General features: G+C 43.9%; 2 protein-coding genes across 6 annotated transcripts in view; one reads left to right on the forward strand and one right to left on the reverse strand.

The window, feature by feature from the left end:
- REPS1 (RALBP1 associated Eps domain containing 1) overlaps positions 1–5,858 on the reverse strand; it is a 40,335-nt gene extending 34,477 nt beyond the window's left edge. For all 5 annotated transcript variants that reach the window (XM_053382046.1, XM_053382049.1, XM_053382048.1 and 2 more), the window contains exon 1: positions 5,500–5,858. In XM_053382046.1, coding sequence (XP_053238021.1) covers positions 5,500–5,652 — 153 coding nt within the window. In that variant the 5' untranslated portion in view covers positions 5,653–5,858. The remainder of the gene's footprint in view (positions 1–5,499) is intronic.
- A 6,774-nt stretch (positions 5,859–12,632) lies between these two features.
- ABRACL (ABRA C-terminal like) lies at positions 12,633–18,596 on the forward strand. The gene is made up of 3 exons (XM_053382055.1): positions 12,633–12,789; positions 16,775–16,841; positions 18,196–18,596. The coding sequence occupies exons 2-3, from the start codon at positions 16,781–16,783 to the stop codon at positions 18,378–18,380; spliced, it is 246 nt and encodes an 81-aa protein (XP_053238030.1). The 5' UTR covers positions 12,633–12,789; positions 16,775–16,780; the 3' UTR covers positions 18,381–18,596.
- Positions 18,597–22,203: the final 3,607 nt, after the last annotated feature.

Consider the following 22,203-nt stretch of genomic DNA (forward strand, 5'->3'; position numbering starts at 1 on the left):
GCCAATCGGAAGACGCATTTTGGTTTCCGAACATTTTGGAAAGACTTCCGGAACGAATTCCATTCGACTTCCAAGGTATGACTGTAAACCTACAACTAATTTTATTCTACTGCTAGCACTAGCACCTATATCAATCTTTATTGATGCTATAAGCAAGTGTACTTGTATAATAACACTGGAAGGACATATGTAGGATCTGGTTTTATTGGATTTGACAGGAGAAGCAACCAAGAATGAGCAACCAACCAGTCACAACTTTCCCCAATATTTGCTGACTGAAAGCTGCACTGTGAGAGTGATCATCTGGAGCAGATTTTGGAAGGGTATTTGGGTGTGTGTGTGCCTTCTTCTGCAGATGGATACATTCTATCAATACACTACCAACCAGATACCTCCCATAGTTTTCTACAAACACAATGAGCATGTTGTTCTGTGAAAGGTATTACAGTACATTTCCCTATTATTTTGACAGCCTTAGCAATACCCCAGCAGGACATAGATAAAGCATGACAGGTGCCATCTATGGTCTCCATTAGGGCTGGGCAATATTTGGTTTTCAATATTGCGATATATCACCAGCTAACATTGTGATATACCAATATATCACGATATATGAAATAAGATGGAGCTACATAGAGGCGAACATGGTAATGTCCTGGCAACTGCTACTAAGTTACAGGTCTAAATCACCACATACTGATGAAACCATCACTTTCATCAGCAGGCAAGCCAAAATGCATCCAAACAAGACTTTGGTTTTGAGTTTGGATGCCAAATGGTGGTATTCAAGTCCAGGCCAATCCAAAATACAGTGGTGAGTCACAGAGAATACAAATATGAGAAAACAACAACAAAAATAAATTTGATATATATAATTATATGAAAATTAACTCAATGATGGCATGCTTCAACTAAACCATGAAATATTTCTGGAGAATATATTAATGTTCTAGGCAGTTTTAGGGGCAAATTTAAAATTTACAAAAGTAGTAAGTTTAGTAAAAATATTAATTAAGCTTACATATGATTAACAATTTAATCTGTTTTCTACTAATTTAAGACTAATTTATGTAATCTACTAATGTCAAGTTGCATCTCCTCCACTCAGAGGGCCAACTGCAATTCTATGCATGAGTAAGCAAGCCCCACTCAGTTCAACTAAACCTACTTCTACTTTCCTGGGAATAAGCCCCACTGAATTTAGTAGGGCTTACTTCTGAGTAGACACGCATTTGCTTGCACTGCTTAATGACAAGCACCCACCCTCCCCATCACTCTCACCTCACAACAACCACCCAATCTCCCATTTCAGAATAAGGCAGCAACTGTTAAATCTTCCCCACTTTATTTCTCCCTATTATGACACAGAAGCCGGCCCCCCAAAATCCCCCATCCTCTCCCTTTTTATCAAAACGTTATCGTTATGTGGACTTCATAACCAATTCTGAACGATATTTGATATAGCCCGAGTCTAGGGTCCATTAGTTATGGTAATCCTAGTTCCTTTAGGAGAATAAACTTTGAGACAACTTGATTTTCCACATTCTGGATTTTGTTTTGTAGGTGTGTAAAGCATGCATGCTAACAGCCATCCTCTATAATGCAAATGTTTTCTAGACTTTTTAAAAATGCTTGATTGAGTCGCTTGAACTAGTAGAATGCTTGAACTATTGCTTACAATAGCAGATAACCCACATACATTTACATATGGATCAACCGTTCCAGTTCAATGAATAGCAGCTAAACATGACCCACCTTTAAAAACAAAACAAACTTGCTGCACCAGATGTACCTGCATTCCACCTTTCTACAAGTAACATAGTTTTCTAAAAATACTGTCAAAGATAAGCTGGTTCAAAAGTTAAAAATTAAGGAAGAGCTCACCTACTGAACTTACTGAAATTCAGAACTTATTTGTACTCATTTAAAAATACGTAGTATTTGGTATTTCTTTTCTAGTTACCCTATTTACAATTCACTGTTACATGTCAAGCAATTGCAGGCACAACCAGCTCTTGAGCTCTATGGGAATGTGCTCAACTGCCTGATCAAAGCCCAGAGTAGCAGCCTAAGTAGGTTTTTAATCATCTCTCCTTGGCCCGATCCAGCAGGATTCTTCTTATTTTCTTAACTTTCTTACCTACCATCTTCCTACAACTCCTGTTGAACAGAATCATGGCCGAAGTTTTCCTAGATTATTCTACTTACATCTTATGCATCAATTGTCTCTCAACTTAATTTGATTTACATTTGTACTGATAATGGGCTTCCTCCTTTGGAGCTTGATCCTGACAGATAACTGAACATTTTGCCTATTTATTTAACAGCATTTTAAAATCACTTAACATTTAAAATAGCTTAACCAACAACAAAAATACAAAGAATGGAACATCATCACTCATGCATTTAACAGCAAAATGTAAAACAGCATTTGCTATTCAGAGAAAAATATAGAGAAATACAGAGAGACTAAAGTTATCAGCCAGCTAAGTTAGGACACGGATCCTCACAGTCACTAAGGCAGCACTTGGGCCTGCTAAAATTGGCGGGGCAGTTGGATATTAGCTGTTTAATTTGCTATTCTACTCAGATGAGCTTCACAACATACACCAGACTGCAGAGAGGCTGAACCAGAATGTCTTGACTTAAAACTAGTACAACTGCTGATGCAATCCTGTTGCCGGGCACACAAATCATCCTATGATGTTCTACTTCTGTTTCCTATAAGACAAGGTTATTACCCTCCACACACTTTTAAGGGTCACTGCACACATGACCTTTTACAACAGGTTTTAAGCTGCATATACACTGTGTGAAATTGATGGCAGTGTAAGTTTTGCTGTAAATGCACAGCTCTAATACAAGAATGTTCATATATGTGTATACATTGCAAAGTAGTTACTTTCTTGTACACATGGTTAAACTGATAGGATGTTTTTAACATTCCATGTTAGCTATTCCTTGTCTTATTTTTTTTAAACTAGAGAAAGGAAAGATACAGGGATACTTGGCCAGATACTGGAAACCAAGTTTAATCTGACATAGAGACCTTAAAGTTTTGCCAAGGCTGCAATCCTATGTACACATGCTTTGAAATAAGACCTATTTATGTCAGTAGAATTTTCTTTCTAGTAAATATGCTCAGGATTGTGTTGTAAGATGTACAGCATGGAGTTACACCCTCTACAGACCCATAAATTTCTTTTTATGTATATCCAGACCAAGATTCTCTAATGTACGAGTAGTGCATCACAGAAATATTAACTTTTAAGGCTCCATAGAGCAGTGTGGCAGCTGGGAGCACTGGGTGAACAGTTTTATCATTATCAGGAAACATAGGAGATGGTGTTAGCAGTATGATCTAAAGTAGTTATTCTAGTAAAACCTCTCCATAGACCATGTTGACAATCGTCATTTCAAGACACTTACAAATGAAAGCTTATAAAGAACAGTGATGAACATGCCAAGTGGGTGCTGCTAGTTTTAATAATATAAAGATTTTTAATTCCACCTCCAGCATACTGTTTTTAGCCAGACAGCAAAGCACTTAATGCTCCTAATGAACGTGAAGTGCTTTATACGAAGATTATACACAAGTGTACTCATTTTGCAGACTATAGTAGTTGTGGGTCTCATTCAACTGTAACTAAAGACTGACTCCCTTTGGACATAGCATCTGTGTCCAGAGACAAACAGGCAATAGTTTGCCAGATAAGTTATCTATTAGATGAACTCCAATTACGTCAAGCTTCAAGGCCTTCTCCATATTTTACAAGCTGAAGCACTACAAACATGATAGCTTCTCTGTATGTGCTTTTTGCCAACAGCTTTGTAATACACAGGGCAGACTTAACGATACTCAAACCATGTAACACAGCCATTACTTCCCAGCTAGAACTCAGTATTCCTCATGAGAACCCTTCCACTACATGTGCACATTTTAAATCTATACATTTTAAAGAACTTTACTAAATGTCTGTTAACATGTGTATTGCAAATTAATGACAAACTGAAACATTTGAGAGGGGCCAGTGTCTCAGAATAACCTGCTTGTTGCAATTTAGTGTCTAATATTAGCATGGTAACCAAGTCACACATTTCTGTGTCTGGACACTTATGTGAGTCATGGACTACCCCAATAACTTATATTATGATTCTTATTATTTATTTCCTACATCATCCTTTTTTTTAAAGAGCTTGAGCTGGTGTACATGGCTTTCCCCTCCGCATTTTATCCTAACAACTGTGTGAGATAGGTTAGGCTGAAAGACCGTGGCTGGCCCAAGGTCACCCTGGGAGCTTCAGGGCCAAGTGGGGTTTCGAACCCTGGGCTCATAGGCCATAGTCCAACCCTCTAACCATGAAACCACAGTGGCTATTGCAACTGAGCACTCTGGCCCAAGTCATTAAAGTGAATCAGTCACATAAGTGAAAATAAGAAGCAACTATAGTTCAGCATGCACCACATAGTTCTTTGGGCCATCAGGGAAGCTCCTAGAAAACAGGAAACAGAACTGCTGCACTAAACTTAATTTCACAACAGCAAAGTGTCAAGGCTCTGCAATTCAGAGAACTGATACAACAAAATTAGTGTTGTCCAAATTGGGCAGTACAGTAATAATATTAGATTGACCTAGTAGCACATGTACGTAAAAGCAAATTTCCATACTTTCTTCAGGCCAGGGTCACTTCAATACTTCCTCCCAAGATGTACGAACCAGGTTGTTTCCTGTGCAGTCCCCAAACTACCTAGAATTGTAGAGCTGGAAGGGACCACAAGGGCCATCTAGTCCACCCACTGCAGTGCAGGAATCTAAATTTCCCAAGAACAAACCAAGCAGCAATCACGTACCTTGAACTTTACAAGTTTTACCACTCATTTTCTCCGTTGCTATTTTAAAATATGGGATACACACACACACATATATGTATACGTGTGTGTATGTGTGTGTGTGTGTGTGTGTGTGTGTGTGTGTATATATATATATATACACACACACACATACATACACACACACACACACACACACACACACAGCCCATTGACAAAACCCTCTTGGATACACTGTGTTATGTACATAACTATGCTATGCGTTGTAATAAGTGAAAAAAGGAATACTCCAAGGGGAACATCCCCTGCATCCGGGGGTGCCAGAGTCTATCTAAGCCCCCACGAACACCAACACCACGTTTTTCTGTATGCCTCTTGTTTTTTTAAAAAAATATTCCCTCGTATTCCGCCACAGCTAATACCCTCAGCTCAACCCATCGCGGGGCAGGAAACCCTCCGCAGCCACCCCCGAGTAGGGGGCCCAGGATGGGCGTGTGAACGTGGGAAGGGTGGGGGACGGAGCGTGTCGGTGGTGTGGGGGGAGCTGGGCACGTACCGCGTTCTCCACCCCCACCCACCCCCTTCGCCGCCCCCTTGAGTACGGAGCCTGCTGCCCCTGGGATCGAGGGGGTCTCGGGAGGGAGAGGCGGCAACGGCGGCGGGTTTACCTGCAGGACCACCTCGCTGGGCAGCTGCGCGGCGCGGAAGAGCTCGAGGACCCTCCCGTTGGACGCCACTTTCTTGGTGCTCTCGGTGTCGCAGTACGAGAAGAGGTCGCAGTAGTAGCGCTGCTCGGTCTCGCTCAGCGTCAGACCCTCCATCTTACGCCAGCCCGGCCCGGCCCCGGCCCTGCCCCGGGAATCGATCCTGCCACTGGGCGGGGCGGAGGGACGGACGACGGACGGCAGGGGAAACAAACGGACGGACGCGGGGCCGCGCTCACACGCGCGGGAGCCACCGCTGGAGGCGGCGGCGGCTCCGTGAGGAAACGGCCGTGAGGGGGAGGGGAAGGGGAGGGAGGGGGGCGGAAGGAAAGAGAAGGGGGCGCGTGCGCTCTCTCTCGCTTGCGCGCGCGCGCCGCCTCAGCTGTTGCTTGTTGATCTCGCGCAGCCTTCCTTAAAGGAGTTGGGGAGGGGAAGGCGGAGGAAGCGCCTCGACACCAGGGGGAAGGGGGCGTGGCGTTCGAAAGGGAGGAAGAAGAAGAGAAGGGGTGTGTGCGCGCGCATGTAGGTATGTGTGTATGTGAGGGACTCCCGGTAAAAAAAGTTTTACGGACGTCTCTCCTTGGACGTAGCCACGCCCTCTCGGCCTGGCGGAACTCGCGCGCAACTACGGCCCCGACTTAACTCTGTTCCTGCAAAAAAAAAAGGGGGGGGGGAGGAAACGCCTCAAGAAGCCGCCCGTGGGACCCGGATGCGAAAATAGGCTGACGCGCGTAGTGTGTCACGCATGGTTCCCCCCCAGCTTGCTGATTAATCTGCTTCTGCGTTTCCCTCTCCCCCACCCCACCTGGCGGTGTGGAGGGACAACTGCAGCCTCTTTTCACTTTCCCTAACACCGATAGGGGCCGGTGCTTTTTTTGCCGCCGTCCCGTTTGATAAGCGGAAGCAGCGCTGGAGCCCTGGTGATTTTTGAAGCCAAGAGAGCAGAGCAAAATGCGGGAATGTAGCTTATTTGCAAGCCTGTGACCCGCGCATCCTTTGAACATATAAAGTGTGTAGGAAATTCCTGCCCCTTGTGAATTTGTCCCCCGCGAACTCAAATTCCCGCCCCCTCCCTTTAAATTCTGCTTGGCCCTGGTTCACATTTGGGGAAAACAAAACGCAAATTCCTTTCTGTTTGTTTTCTCTGGATTGTCACTTAGGAATTGCCTTTCATGAATTCCACTGCAGTGAACTCAAAATCCCCATTGCCGCCCTTTTAATACTAGTTGGCTCCTATTTACATTTGGGGAAACAACATGCAGATTTAGAAGCTACTGTATTATTGTTCTTGTCTAGACCATGGGTAGGCAAACTAAGGCCTGGGGGCCGGATCCAGCCCAATCGCCTTCTAAATCCAGCCCGCAGGTGGTCTGGGAATCAGCATGTTTTTACATGAGTAGAATGTGTCCTTTTATTTAAAATTCATCTATGGGTTATTTGTGGGGCCTGCCTGGTGTTTTTACAGGAGTAGAATGTGTGCTTTTATTTAAAATGCATCTCTGGGTTATTTGTGGGGCATAGGAATTCGTTCACCCCCAAAAAAATATAGTCCAGCCCCCCACAAGGTCTGAGGGACAGTGGAGTGGCCCCCTGCTGAAAAAGTTTGCTGACCCCTGGTCTAGACCCATGTGCATAGCCAGGTTTATGTTTGGGGGCCAGAACCTCAGTTAATTATTTTTATTGATTTACTTGCTTTAGGGGGGCACCTGCCCCCCTGGTCCCCCTTGGCTACACCCATGTCTAGACCCTATCATTTAGGATTTGTGCTCCTGTTTTAAGCAAAACATCTGCCCATATAACCCATTGTCAATAACGTACATAGGTGGAAGCCCTCTTGGACTCTTGTGAAATATTTTCCTCCAGCCATTTATTGCAGCCAAAGTGTAAATGTTGCATTGGGTTGTGGAAGAAACTTTCTTGTTGACTTCTAACTATTGTTTTCTGAAAAATGCACTGCAAACTTCCTTCACAGTAAGGTTTGATGTGTGAGAGAGAAACTAAAAACTGTTAGCCATACTGTGTAGCTTCATTGAGTTAAGACACTGTTACAGTGTTTCTCCCTATTTATTTCTTTTTAACATAAACTTCTGACAGCACAATCATATACATATTTCCTTGGAAGTAAGTTCTGTGGTGTTCAGTGAGGTTTCCTCCTATGTAAGCGTGTACAGGAATGCAGCTTCAGACTACTAAAAGCTACATCTCTTTCTACAAGGCAGATTTATTTATTAAATTTATATCCTGCCTTTCCTCCCAAGGGAGTCCAGCTACTATATTCCAGGCAGCCATTATATTGTCCAGACATTATATTGTTCCAGAAGTTTGAACAAACCAACTTACCACAACCTATGATCAAGGCTTTATAACTATGAAGCCCCTGCATTTTGATGGCATGAGGACATGGAAGGAACGAAGGAGGGGGGTATATGCTTCCTTAAAACATATACAGATATGCTTCCTTAAAACATATACAGTCATACCTCGAGTTGTATTTGCTTCACGTTGCGTTTTTTTCAGGTTACGAACGCGGCAAACCCAGTCTGCGTGTTTCATGCATGCGCAGGAGCGCACTATCGTGTCATGCACACGTGCAGAAGTGATGCTCTACTTATGGACTTTTTGAGGTGCGAAGAGCACCCCGGAACAGATCGCGTCCGTAAGTAGAGGCACCACTGTATCTTCAAGCAGCAGATTGGCAGTAAAATGCATATGGAGATTCATTGCCTATTTTTCTTACAAATGAAACTGAGCGAAGATGTTAAATGTGTTTTGGGGGTGATATCTGCCTTTTGGGCTGTCAGTTTACCAGTCTTGTTAAAAGGGATCACAGCATTTCATCTCTTTTACTGTCCTGATCTAATCCTGCAGAATGTAGAAATAAAGAATTAGAAAAGGCCATTGATTACTAAGCTGCAGTACAAAGAGCTCTGCAAAAGAACATAGGAAGCTGCCTTATACCAAGTCTGAGTAAGTAAACAGAGAAAGCTGTCTAAACCCAGAGTCACCCCCACCCCTATGCTCCATTCCCCAAATGCAATGGTAATATATAATATAAACTGAAAAATGATGACTCACACTTCAGGCACCAAAGATCCTTCACTGGTCAAATCAAAAAGGAAGGAAGACACTTTGATCACCTTTTGGATGGGGATTCAACACACATGGCTTTTCCCGAAACTGAGCAGGCTGCTTTGCCTGGCATGCTCAGAATAAGGCAAAGCAGGTGAGATGAAAAACGAGAGAGGTTTTTGGACTGGGGAAGATGCTGAATGCTAGTTAGGCTAGGAGTAGCTCATGGACTCCTGACAACTCAATCATATGTGCTAAAGGAAGCCCCATTGTGTGAGTTGGGGCTATTCTTGAGATCAGCCTTTACAATCACTCCTCATAAACAGAGCTAATACTTCATGAAGAGCACATATGTTAATACAACAGGGAAAAGTGCATGTAAAGGTTGAAATGGTAATGTAAATCCACATCCCTGTGCGTCCCTAAGTTAGCTTGAAAAAGAGATTTATATCTATTCATGCCTTCATTAAATACAACAACACATGTGCACGAATAGCAGAATAGAAGCACAAGATGTTTTTAGAGCCAATCTATGTGTCAGGAATAATCACATGACAGAGATTTTTGTGGACCATATCACTCCTCCAACCTGCATGCTTGAATGTTAGGAGAAGAAACTATGATAGTGTAAATCCCTCACTCGGACATGTACAGTGGTACCTCAGGTTAAGGACTCAATTCGTTCTGGAGGTCCGTTCTTAACCTGAAACTGTTCTTAACCTGAGATACCACTTTAGCTAATGGGGCCTCCCGCTGCCGCCGCACGATTTCTGTTCTCATCCTGAAGCAAAGTTCTTAACCCGAGGTACTGTTTCTGGGTTAGCGGAGTCTGTAACCTGAAGCGTCTGTAACCCGAGGTACCACTGAATGTTTCTCTGTAGACTGAAAGCTGTTAAGAGTCAACCCAAAGGCCTCCCTCCACTTCTCCCTGATCCTAAATGTACTATTTTGGCCAAACAGAAGAGGAGGGAAAATGGCTAAGAAGTTTTAAGTGATATGATGAAGAATGAGCTACAGAAAACACACTTCCAATGCAGTCCTAGGGATGTCTAATCAGTAGTCCTGGAATCAGTGGGGCTTAGGTGGCAATGCCATACCCTCTTACTTGGGAGTAAGTCTAATTGAACTCAGTGGGGCTTACTTCTGAGTTAGCTTACACAGGAGTTCATGGTTAGTCTCAACTGCATTTATAATTTAAGTGGGCTATAACTGTCAGTTTGCATTTCTTAGTACAGAAAGTATTGATCTGATGTGTAGAGATCTTTCCTGTTCTGCAGCCCTGTTTAGGGAAGCTTTTAATGTTTGATGAATTACTGTATTTTAATATTTTGTTGGAAGCCGCCCAAAGTGGCTGTGGAAGCCCTGCCAGATGGGCAAAAGGTAAAGGTAAAGGTACCCCTGCCCGTACGGGCCAGTCTTGACAGACTCTAGGGTTGTGCACTCATCTCAGTCTAGAGGCCGGGAGCCAGCGCTGTCCGCAGACACTTCCGGGTCACGTGGCCAGCGTGACAAGCTGCATCTGGCGAACCAGCGTGGCACACGGAAACAGCGTTTACCTTCCCGCTGGTAAGCGGTCCCTATTTATCTACTTGCACCCGGGGGTGCTTTCGAACCGCTAGGTTGGCAGGCGCTGGGACCGAACGACGGGAGTGCACCCCACCGCGGGGATTCGAACCGCCGACCATGCGATCGGCAAGTCCTAGGCGCTGAGGTTTTACCCACAGTGCCACCCACATCCAGATGGGCAGGGTATAAATAAATTATTATTATTATTATTATTATATCATCATCATCATCATTAATTCAAGAGGGTTTTGGAAGCTTCTCTGTGTGACAGAAAGTTCATGATGTTTGGGTTATAGCTTCAGCTGGTTTAAACTGGTTCTCTTATCTCTTTCTGTCAAGGTCATGCTGACTATAAAAATACAGCCAGAAGAAGCCTGGGTTTCACTTTCTCTTTCTATCTATCTGTTCTAGTGTGGTGTTCTGTTCTATATGCTATGGTGTTAAGGTTTAGTCATATTATAAGTTGTTAAGGTAAAGGTTAAGTCTGCTGCAACTGGATTTCTTATGGACTGTGCCAAACCTGAATGTATGACCATTATGCTCATTTGCCTTCAGTAGCAGTAAAGCTCTGCTGGATGAAGTACAATTGCCTCTGGTCTATTTTTGGGAACTCTGCAATGTGTTTCAGTTTTTTCCTCCTCTGGATGACAATAACTTGCTCGCTGCCACAGGAAGGTTCAGCAACTGTTAAGTCATAGCTGAACCTGGGAATAGCCTTTTGAAAAGTATTGTAGCTGAGACAATATCAAAAGTCTGCCTGGGTTAATTTATCTATTTGTTGCCTTTCTTCTAAGGCACCTAAGATGTTGTGAGTTTGGGGGATTCCATTGTTGATGAAACCAGACGGATTTCTTGGTGAGATAATAGCCCTAAGTATTGGTCATTGGTATAAGAAAGGAATTTGCAAATGGAAGGGACCTCTCCCCTACCTGACTGATAGTGAGAAAGACAAAAACCAAATTGTGTGTGAGCTAGAGCTGGGTTAAAAGCAGGCTACTGTCAGAATCCAGCAAGTGACAGCCATGCTTGATTTCTGCTTGAATCCAAGGCTGTGACTACAGGAGAAGCAAGACCTTCTAGGTTGTTAATGCTGTGAGCCCCTCCACCATAGGCTCAGGTTGCATATATGTGTAAATAAATCATATATCAGAAAGACACCTCAGTCTCTGCTGTCCCTCATTCCAAGGAAACCGAACCCTTGGAATCCCACACTGCTCAGAGATTGGGGTGGCATGCATCACTAATTTAAAATATTATAATTACAATTTAAAACTTCTGGAATAAATAAATAGTACAAAATATTCTTAGGCCAACTTCAAGAGCTGGCGGCACAGGCTTCCTGGTCTGGGCTTCCACACTTCTACCTTCTCTCAGAGCACACAGTAACTTCTGAAGTCACTGGACATAGGAGCCAACTCCTGGAGCCCAAGGGGTCTTCACCTTCCATTGCCATTCAAATGGTGTGTGCACACCACATCATGTGATCAGTTATGCAGGGTGGGGCCTACCTATCCCCCAATATTTTATTCAAGTTGGAACCCCTGCCCTGGGAAAGTGGGAGGGGGGGCTACTCCACCAGGCTGATGATGATTTTTGGATCTATAAAGTTCTTTATTTGTACATGTGAACCATTGACTGATGCTGCCATAGCATATAATGAACATACAGGTGCAAACCAGCCGTTATCTCAAGTGTGGAGAACCTTTGCCACCCGCCCCCCCCCCCCATGTTGCTGAACTACAGCTCCCATCATCCCTGGCCACTGACCATGCTTACTGGGGCTAACACAGTTGTAGTTCAGTAACATCTGCAGGATTGATGGTTCCCCACCTTCCCTAAAGTACCGTAGGTCTACACATCACTTGTGAAAACTCCATAAACCCTTTCCCCAGAACTATGCAGAAGTGAATTCTGTACCAAAGCCCATTATAGAAGCAGAGTGGCCAGAGGCAAACCATGACAGGGTTTCTGTTCGCTGAACAGTTGTGTAGAAGCAGCTTTTCTGCTGAAATCCCTTCTTTTACATTGGGCAGAAGGCAGATCTGGATCAACCAGTAGGTCTCTATGTGACTCTCACCAGTTTAAGGATGGCAGCAACAAAATGACTCCCCCCCCCCTCTGCCTTACACTATACTGTAGAGAGATATATAGAGAATATATATATATTCTCTCTCTCTCTCTCTCTCTCTATATATATATATGGGTTAAGCAGGAGTGGAAGGACTGTGGACTTAGTTCAGTGTTCTGGTATTCAAAATGAATTCCTGGGCTTACAATTCTTTAAATTCTTTTGAATCAGGTTGGGGCATCTCCAGGTTCTGGCGGGGCCAAAACAGATCCCGCAGGTATGGAGTCTGTAACAACAGAGGACAGGGCTTCTGTACCTGTTTCGCTCGCCCCCCCCCCCTTTCTCTCCCTCTCCCGAGCTTCTGTTCCTTTCTGTGGGCGGCACCTACCCTATTCTCGTGCCTTTTTTTTTTTGGGCAGCAGCTTCCCTCCTTCTGACACTCCCTCCGAGAGCCACACTTCCTCCTGTACCTTGCTTCCGAAGGCGGCTCCTTTCTAACCATTCAAAGAAACCGGAGGAGAAGGAATCCTGCGCAGGGGAATCTGATCAAGGTGAGCGTGGAGATGAGGGCGCACCACGAGGGTGGGCAACTGGTGGTGGTGGGCGGCGGCGGCGGCGGAGCATGGAGGGGCTTGGTGGTTGGCCAGCCGACTCAGAGCTGGGGCTCATGGATGGGGGAAACAAGCGAATGCATGCAGCCATTAAGTAAAACCTGCGTTTTTGGCGCTGAGATCCAAGCCGGTGGCGATTTTGGGGAGCCCGGGGATCTCCCGCCCCGGCCCTGCTTAGGAAGGAGGCGGCGTGTCAACCTGCAGTACTTCCGCACCGGGGTCCCCCACGTGACCTGCTGCACGCGGTTGGGGACTGAAAGGAAGAAGCCGCCGGTGAGCGTCACATATTATTTTTTATTTTAAGAAAAAGGGGTGGGGAAGGGCTCTGAAGACTCCTTCCCCTCTTTCCTTAAATTAAATAATTTAAAAAATCAGGATTTTGAAACCCTCTCTGCTACTGCTAAGGGTTTGTGATGGGCTCTCACCCCTATAAGGCAACAGCAGCGCTCGGAAGGGTGCGCTGGTTTCATACGGAATCAGGGCTGATCTTCTCCCTAGTAAAATAAAAAAAATCAACATGCTTTGCGGGACTTAATGCTCGGCATAATGGCAGCACCAGGGTGCCATTCCTAAGCAAGCTTATTTTGGGTGGGCGGAGTGGGGCCGGCTTCCAAGCAAAAAAGCCTGGGGTCGGGGCTGCAAGGCTCGCTCCCGGGGCGGCACGTGCGCCGCCGTCTGCTTTCCTCCAATCGGCGTCTGCGAGTTGTTTCCACGCCAACAGTTCCCACTTCCCCGTGTCCGCCCCGCCTCCGTCTCCTCATTGAGTCTCCAGCACAGGTTTCCTCACGGAAGAGCTGACGCGCGGCGCGCCTTCTGGGCTTGCTGCTGCTGCTCTTGGAAGCAAATGACAAAGAAAGCAGCGTGTGACCTGTGGGGTGGGGGACGCGCACAGGCAAAGAGCTGTTTTGCCGAGGTAGCCTGGGAAAGGAGGGTTTGTGGGAGCCCAGGGAAGCAGCAGCAGCAGCAGCAGCAGCAGCGAGGAAGGCTCCCTTGGCGTGATCTGAACCCAGAGGCAACATTGCCAAATTAGGGTGTGCAAAGCATCAGGAAGGAAGTTACTCAGCGGCTGGTTTGCAGAGCGCTGAACCCACACGAAAGGAATTTGTGGTCCTAAACACAACCAACCCATTTCCTGCCTCTCCTGCACTCCTAGGACCAGCATCCTATGTCAACTCCCCCACTAACATTTAGCTGTTGCAGGGGTGAGGAATCTCTGGTTCCCCAGGCTCCAGTTTCCACTTTTTCCAGATAGCATGGCCACTGGTCAGGGGAGATAGGAGTTGCAATTCTACAGCCTCCTGATCTATTGGGATCCAACTTCATGCCTTAGCATTCTGTGAAAATTTTCAGATAAATATATCCTTTCAACACCTTGGGATAATGTGTGAACAGAAACATATTCAAGTAGACACTGGCCACTTCCCGCCACATGTATACTATTTCAAGTATTCCAGTCTTCAGCCGGGAATATACTTGTTCCAAGTTGTTATTGCATTTCATGTAATTGTGGAAGCAGGATCATGACAGGGACACGTGTGTGTAGCGGCTACAGTCATTTACTCACTTGCTGGGCAGTAAGACTCAATGGCTCTTCTGAGTAGACATGTTTAGGATTCTACTTCTTAACTGAAAATATGGCAGTTTCTTAGCCATTGTGGTTATGGTGAACAGACAGGAAATTAAGAGACAGTCTGCTAAAGTCTCCGTCCTGCTTCTAATATGTTCTGTGTTCAGTGTTAAAGTGATAAGGTGAATGTCTCTATTGAAACATCATCTGGGGGCAGTAATAGTTTGTGGACTGATTCTTGAAGAACTTGCATGTCTGTCAACTCCTGTTCAAGGGTTTAGTTCTGGAAATTCTATGGGAGATATCCAACTAATTTGTTCCATCAGCACAAGGATTTCTGCTGGCACAATGAAACTCAATCCCCCAGCCCCTAAATCTGTTTTGGGATTTCCCCCAGCTCTCCAGTACAGATTTTGGATGGGTGTGGGGTATGTGGGCAGGAGAGAAGACAGAGGGAAAGTTCTGTTGTGTAAGCAGAAATCCTTGTGCTGACTGGACATATTAGGGCCGTATCCAGATATGCAGTTCATATACACAAACAACAATTTTATCCAGTAAAAATGCCATTGGTTGGCCTAAGAAGTAATTTGCTTCAGCGGGTCAGTATCATTGGAGTGCAACACAGCACATTTTGAAGAGGTGGTGATGTTACAGCATACATTGTCAGGATGCTGTGGTCTGCGACCACCTGCCTATCTATGATAAAATCATGTTTTTGGTGTTTGGCCATTTTACTCTTCCACTTTTTTCCAGAGGAACTGTGAAACCACTTCGTGTGCAATGTTTCTTTTTAAAATGTACACCTAATGAGACAAATATGTATGGAAACACTTATATTCCACAAGTATACAAATCAGAGAGACAGCATTGATTGCAGTTCTTTGCTGATTGTACTCTCAGTGGCAAATCCTAGTTTACTGCTGTGTAATGTGTGGCATAATCCTCATGGCACGCTACCAGCTTACACAATTCCACCATCAACTGTAACTTCATTGTTTTTGGAAAAACAACAACTTCTCTTTTCCTACCAGAGGAACAAAAAAGATAAAACTAATGGCTGGCCTCCACATGTTCACTTTGCATTGCTTCATGTGACTGCCGTTACTATATAATGAAACATTTGTGTTCAGGGCTTACTACACAGATTGGGTCATTTCTCTAACGCAGAGCAAATTATCATCAAAGTTTGATGTGGTAGCATGATAAGCACTGCCTGATGCACATGGTAAGCTCCTCTAGTGCTGTTTTATGTGCTGTGTGGAGCACGTTAAAGTGACAGTAATGTGTCAGCAGCAACGCTTAAACCTTTTCTCTGCCTATGGGCAGATATTCTGTTACAGTCTTACAGCTATTCTGTTCTATGTATTACAATCTGTTGCACTTTGGGTGCCACACATGCATGTTCACACACACATGCCCTTTCTGAAAGCATATGGAATACAATCGTTTAATTAGCCATGCTGGAATTAAATATGGCACTTCTCTCCATTTTAGACCAGAGCTGAAGGAATAAACCACCTGTGGTCTCAAAATTAACAATGCTTATTCCAATAACCTGAGCACAAAATGCACATGGACCATAAAATATCTAGAACCAGTAATCAGAGAAGACTGCCAGTTTTTCCTTGTGTTTTGTCTAGGAAAGTAGTGATTTAAATCCTGTGGGTTGTATCCAGCTCAAGTCATACTCCAAGTAGACCCACTGATATTAATGGATTTAAGTGAGTTAATGGTGGCCAATTAAAAAAAATAATAATGTAAAAAGATGGTGAATCACAGAACCATAGCATTGGAAGGGACCTTGAGGATCAACTACTCCAGGCTTCCTGAACCTCGGCCCTCCAGATGTGTTGAGACTACAATTCCCATCATCCCTGACCACTGGTCCTGCTAGCTAGGGATCATGGGATCCCTAGCTATAGGGAGTTCCTACAATCCCTAGTTGTAGGCCAAAAACATTGAGGAAGCCTGAACTAGTCCAACCCCCTGCAATGCAGGAATATGCAGCTGTAATTGAGGCTGTGCATGAGACTGGGATCGAGGGAAGCATGGCTGCTGCATTCCCACACTGCCCTCTCCAAGAAGCCTTGCAAAGCTCGGATCCACAGAGGGTGGCACAAAGAGGGCACAGCAGCTATGCCACTCAGCACTGTTGTTTCTGCAGTGGTGGTAGGGGCTGGGCGGGCACAGTGGACTCTGTGGACACACGCACCCATGCACACATGCACCCTCGTGGCATGGAGACACTCTCCGCCGCTGGCACTGAGTCCACAATAATCCAGTGTGGTGTGATCTGGAAAAGAAAAGAAAGAAAACTGAATGGAACAAGTTGTAACTCATTAAATAATTCATTTGTAGGCAACAATGAACATTGAACATGAAATCGGCCTTTTAGTTGAAGAGATTCGGAGACTGGGGACCAAAAGTAAGTACCTGGAACTTAGTGGTTAAGAAAGAAAGAAAGACGGTAACGGTTTAGGCATCCACCTCACTCTCAAACCGTGGGAGACTGGATGCACATCAGTCAAGATTTCTGCACTTAACTTTCTGAGAACAACTCAAATGTGATAGGATACGGTTACAAAATTTGTTCCAGTCTGGAGAATTCTCTTTAGCACCTCTGTTTTGGGGTTCACCTATGACTTAGGTACTGTAGGAAGTGTCTTCCAATTTCCAGTAAATGTTTATCCAGTTGCCATTTTCCTGGGTTCTAATCTAGCAAATTCCTAGCTAGCTATGCTAACAAGACGAGCAGAGTATGTGTGTTTGGCTTTCACTGGCAATGGCAGCTCTGCTCTGCATTGGCTTCTGTGCTACCTAAATGTAGAGTTTACAGTGAGGGGGAAAAGTATTTGATCCCCTGCTAAATTTGCCCGTTTGCCCTCTGATGAAGAAATGACCAGTCCATAATTTTAATGGTAGGTTTATTGTAGCTGTGAGAGACAGAATAACAACAGGAAAACCCCCATAAACCCAGAAGACAAAAGTCCTTCAACTCTGATTGATGATATACACCAGGCACCCTCAACCTTCGGCCCTCCAGATGTTTTGGACTACAATTCCCATCATCCCTGACCACTGGTCCTGTTAGCTAGGGATGATGGGAGTTGTAGTCCCAAAACATCTGGAGGGCCAAGTTTGGCCATGCCTGCTTTATGCCATAATAACTTCTTTTTAGTTTTTAAGGTGTCACAAGAGTTTTTACACTTACTCCTGAGTTACTTTAGCTTAACTAGGCCTAAATTTTGGGTTGTATTAATAGTACTCAATATAGAATCATAGAATTGAAGTGTTGGAAGGGACCATGAGTTCGAATCTGCTTTTATCCTTCTAACTTCCTGCGAGTTGAGGGGGGAAAAGCTTCACCAATTTGCCATCTCACACAGATCCACTTTTTTTGTTCCCCTTAATGGCCCATCACCCAGGTGATCACCTCATCAGGAGGCTGGACTGACTATTCCAATAATTAGAAGCCTTGATTGGATTTTAACACTTGCTGTATCCTTAGAAAGGTCTCTGTATGTAGTCTAACATCCCAAAGTCATAAAAGTATTTTTCAGATCTGCTTTTAAATGAAAACTGTTCACAAGGCACTTTACAGCAATTCCAAAAACGTAAGTAAAAGCAATTCATACAAAGCACAAAAAACCAGGACAACTAAAATAATAATACCAAAAGTGTAAAATCATGTATGAAAATCATGTAAAACACAATGAATTAATGCCTGATGAAATAAAAATATTGTCTATAATCACAATGTAAATATTTCTTTTGTCTAGATCCTGATGGAACACTGAGTGTGAAGTTTGGTGTGCTCTTTGCTGATGACAAATGTGCCAACCTTTTTGAAGCTTTGGTGGGGACTCTTAAAGCTGCAAAACGAAGGAAGATTGTTAGTTACCCTGGAGAGCTGCTTCTGCAAGGTGTTCATGACAATGTTGACATTTTGTTACTGCAAGAATAGCATAGCTTTCTACGTTCGTTATTTTTTCAGACAAATGAATATACAGAATTCTCAGACCAAGGCCAAGTTTGCATGAACGTGTATTTTGTTATATATCTTTATAATGAAAATGAATGTACTTCTTTGGGGACCTAAGCCTTTCCTTTCCCTTCTATCATTTTGTGAATGCATTACTGCAAATGAGTGTTGGATAAAATGATATAATGATCTCCCTTTTTCTTTTGTCTCAGGTATTGCATTTTTGAGCTGTCCAAATGGTTATTAATGTTTGAACAGGAGATTTTACAAATAATTTAGCTGTGTTTACTAGCTAAAGGCACGAATCCTCAGTGGCCATGCTTATGCTGGTTTCTTTTTTTGTTTTGCTTTTATTTTTTTATCTTTGTAACTAGGGTAGCCACTAAGATATTGTCGTGTCCCCCCCCCCCCAGGACACAGATGTGTATGAGCAAGTAAATAAATAAAGCTGCAGATTTAGAAATAATTACTGTAATTTAAGTAGAAATACAATACCTCTCACCATAGTGGAGAGTGAAGACTGCTCAGTCTGTTATCTAGGTGCTAAGCCCTGAAGGGCAACTTCAGGGCACTTACTGTTCTTTATCTTGAAGCCAGGCTTGGACAAGGCAACCCTTCAAATGGAGGAGGCCTTCAAACCAGCATCAATTACTCTGGGCAAAACAAAGTAATAGAACAGAAGGACAGACACACACAAAGAAGCTTGAAAAAGTCTGTATTTAATAGACTCTTCCCATGTGACATTTGAGAGGCACAACACAGTAGTCTTATGTGATGTATCTCTTTCTGACCTGTAGCACTTCAGAGGGATTGTGCAAGGGATAGAAAATGTCTTAGAGGCCCGATAAACAAGATAACTGCACAACGCTTTCATTTTGAATGACCGCTGTGTAGGACAATTATTAGAGAGCCTGATTCCTCTATAGAACTTGACGGTGCTGCCCATCTGGGAAAATGGGCAACTCACACCTGTTTTGCCCCAGGGAAATTGAGTGGACTCTTATAGGCTGGAGGCTGCTGGAGGTCCAGCCCTTGGTCTGTTTGAGAACACCAATGAGTGTATAAGGGAGAAAGGGCTCCCTCTTTCTAACCAGAAGCCTCTGTGGAGATTGTAGTTTCTTAAGGGTGCATAGAATTGTAGATCTGAGAGGGATATGCTATGTGTTTCTTGGGGAGGGTGTGTGCGCTTTAAATGTGCTTTGAATGATGGGAGGAGCATCTCATGAAAGAAGAAAGTGTTGTACTGGAGAATCAGCCAAAACAAACAAACCAAACCAAACTGTTCTATAAGCACATTCCATGATCTTCCACTTCTCTGCTCAGGATAACTGAACTGTTCTTCAAACATGTGTCATTTGTTCAGAGAACTAATATGACATTTCTGTCCCAATAAACATTCAGGGGGAATATCCAATAGTTTTAAGGAAGTGGCAGTACAATAACCACCCATATTTTGCTACTTACCTTCTAAGTCTGTGGTGGAACTTCTCTCCATAGTTCAGTCACGAACTTGAAATGCACTGATGAGTCTGTTGGTTTTGCACTTTCTTTCTCTACTGAATCAGTGGCAAAGTGGTCTTCTGTGAAAGCTTGCCAACAGTCCTGAAAGCTCCAGCTAAAATAGTAAACACATGATAGTTATTTTTGCCATCCTTTCTCTGTGTAAATAAATTAGCTTTGACTCGAGAGACTTTACTTTGTATGTTTGCACCAGCAGAATTTGGTTCAATAAAAGTTTCAACTTTCCCCCTGCTCTACGATAAATATTTTCAAGTCTACAAATCTCAGCAGTATTCATGTATTTCTTTCAGTACTGGAAGACACTTGAGCACAGGAACCTTGTTCTGTTTCATATAGATCCTCCTCTCCTATTCTACACACATATTAACAGCCTCAGGGCTGATTCACACATGCAGTTGAAAATGCCGTTTCCTTCCTTTGAGGAATATTGTCTCTCCATGTTAGGTGACGTGAGTGGAGCAGTGGGAAAAATAAGGGGGAGAGAAATGGAGCTGCCAAGGGTGGCAGGTAGAGGGAAGAAAAAGGGCTGCTTCAGAAGTCAGGGGAGATAGAGCATATGGAAGTGTCAGAGACAGGGAGGGGCTGGAGCACCAGAGTGAAGGCTGAATCTGGTAAAACATTCACATAAAAATAAATTTTTTTAAAGTGTCGCCCTCCAATTAAATAACAAGTCACATGAGTTTTCATTAACTGAACTGTAAAAACCACAGATCTAGTATGTTACCACACTGGGATGGCGGGGGGCGGGGAGGATCCCTGGTGTGGCTTGTTGTAGTTGTTATAAGAAATACCCTCAAAACCATAATTTGATCATAGGCTACCTCCATGGCCTACATGTTTCCTCTGATTTGTTGGTGCGTTTGTTGCCATCCTGTGTAAGAATAATGAAAATCCATGAGGATCTGTGCCTTGGGTCAGTGTTTTTTGTGGTGCTTCCAGCCCCAGATCTGTACTGTGGGTACCTGCCCACAGGTGGGAATGAGATCTCAAGTCTGGAACGCAAGAAAGGCTAGACCTGTGGCTGGGAGCTAGCAAGTACTCCCAAATAGCAGATCTACACCACACTGTTGAATACAACCCCAGTCTCTGAGCAGTACAAGAGTCCAGGGATTCTAGGCATTTTCTGGTATATACATTACTCAGGGTTTGTGTTTCTTTTGGAAATGAGGTACAGCAGAGACTGTGGTGTCTTTAGGATATATGGTTTATTTATGCATATATAGTATATATAATATATACAAACTGAGCCTACGATGGTTAATAGCATTAACACCCCAAGGGGGCCTTGCTTCCCCCACAGCCACAGCCTTGGATTCAAACATCAGTCAAACTTTGCTCTATCTCTCTCTTTCTTCCCAGTTTTATGCTTTGCTTTTAGCTCACATCACTCCAATTCTCTGCTTCCAACTCTGCCGTTGTCCTTCCAACTACCTGCAAATTGAGGGAGAGGAGCCGCACCCATTTGCTGTCTCACACAGACCTTTGTTGCCCTTTATTTTGTTCCCCTTTGTTCACTCAGGCTATCAACTCACCAGGAAGTTAGCCTGAGTAGTCCAATAATGAGAAGGGGGCCCAGGCATCCCCCCCAAATACATTTAAAGCACATCCAGTGCACACTTCAAGCCCATGACTTCCCCCAAAGCATCCTGGGAACTGTAGTTTCCCACCCACAGAGCTACAATTCTCAGCCCCCACAACAAACTACAGCTTCCAGGAGTCTTTGGGGGAAGTCATGGGTGTCAAACATGTGTTGGATGTGCTTTGAATGTATGGTGTGGATCTGCCCTGAGTTTCATCTGATCTGTTACAGACTTTCAAAGGCTCCATCTCTCTGCTGAGAAAGAGAAATAAGAAGAGAAGGAAAAAGGGAAAGGTGCATGGTGGTAAGGATGACATGAGCAGGGTAACAAGGATATGTATGTCCTATGATTAGCAGTTTTTAATCAGCTATTGCCTTCTGGATTTAATAAACATGTGCAATGGAAGTGGAACACATAGACAATGTTCCATCCTTGAGAAGCAGGCAGAAAGTATAGATATTGTGAAGGTGTAATTGCAGGGGTGGGGAAGGCTATGGTGTTAGTCATGTGTTTGTCAGAGTTGCTCTAAAGAAGCCTTCATAAATTCAAGTTCCCTATTCCATAAATAAACAATAACTTGACTTCAAATCTTGTTGAGCTCAACCTTGCTAGTAGAAAACCCGCGGGAGCAAATATGAAGAACTGCCAGAAAGCAAGGAGCTATCGGTGCGCATGTAGGGTAAATCAATTGCAGTCCCTTGAGA

The sequence above is a fragment of the Podarcis raffonei genome, chromosome 3, assembly GCF_027172205.1.
Source record: "Podarcis raffonei isolate rPodRaf1 chromosome 3, rPodRaf1.pri, whole genome shotgun sequence".
NCBI classification, from domain to species: domain Eukaryota; kingdom Metazoa; phylum Chordata; class Lepidosauria; order Squamata; family Lacertidae; genus Podarcis; species Podarcis raffonei.

Bases quoted from the DNA above. Each gene is read 5' to 3' on its own strand.
- ABRACL (XM_053382055.1), top strand. From the start codon at position 16,781: ATGAACATTGAACATGAAATCGGCCTTTTAGTTGAAGAGATTCGGAGA. The intron at 16,842-18,195 runs GTAAGTACCTGG...TCTTTTGTCTAG, and splicing joins TCGGAGACTGGGGACCAAAA to ATCCTGATGGAACACTGAGT.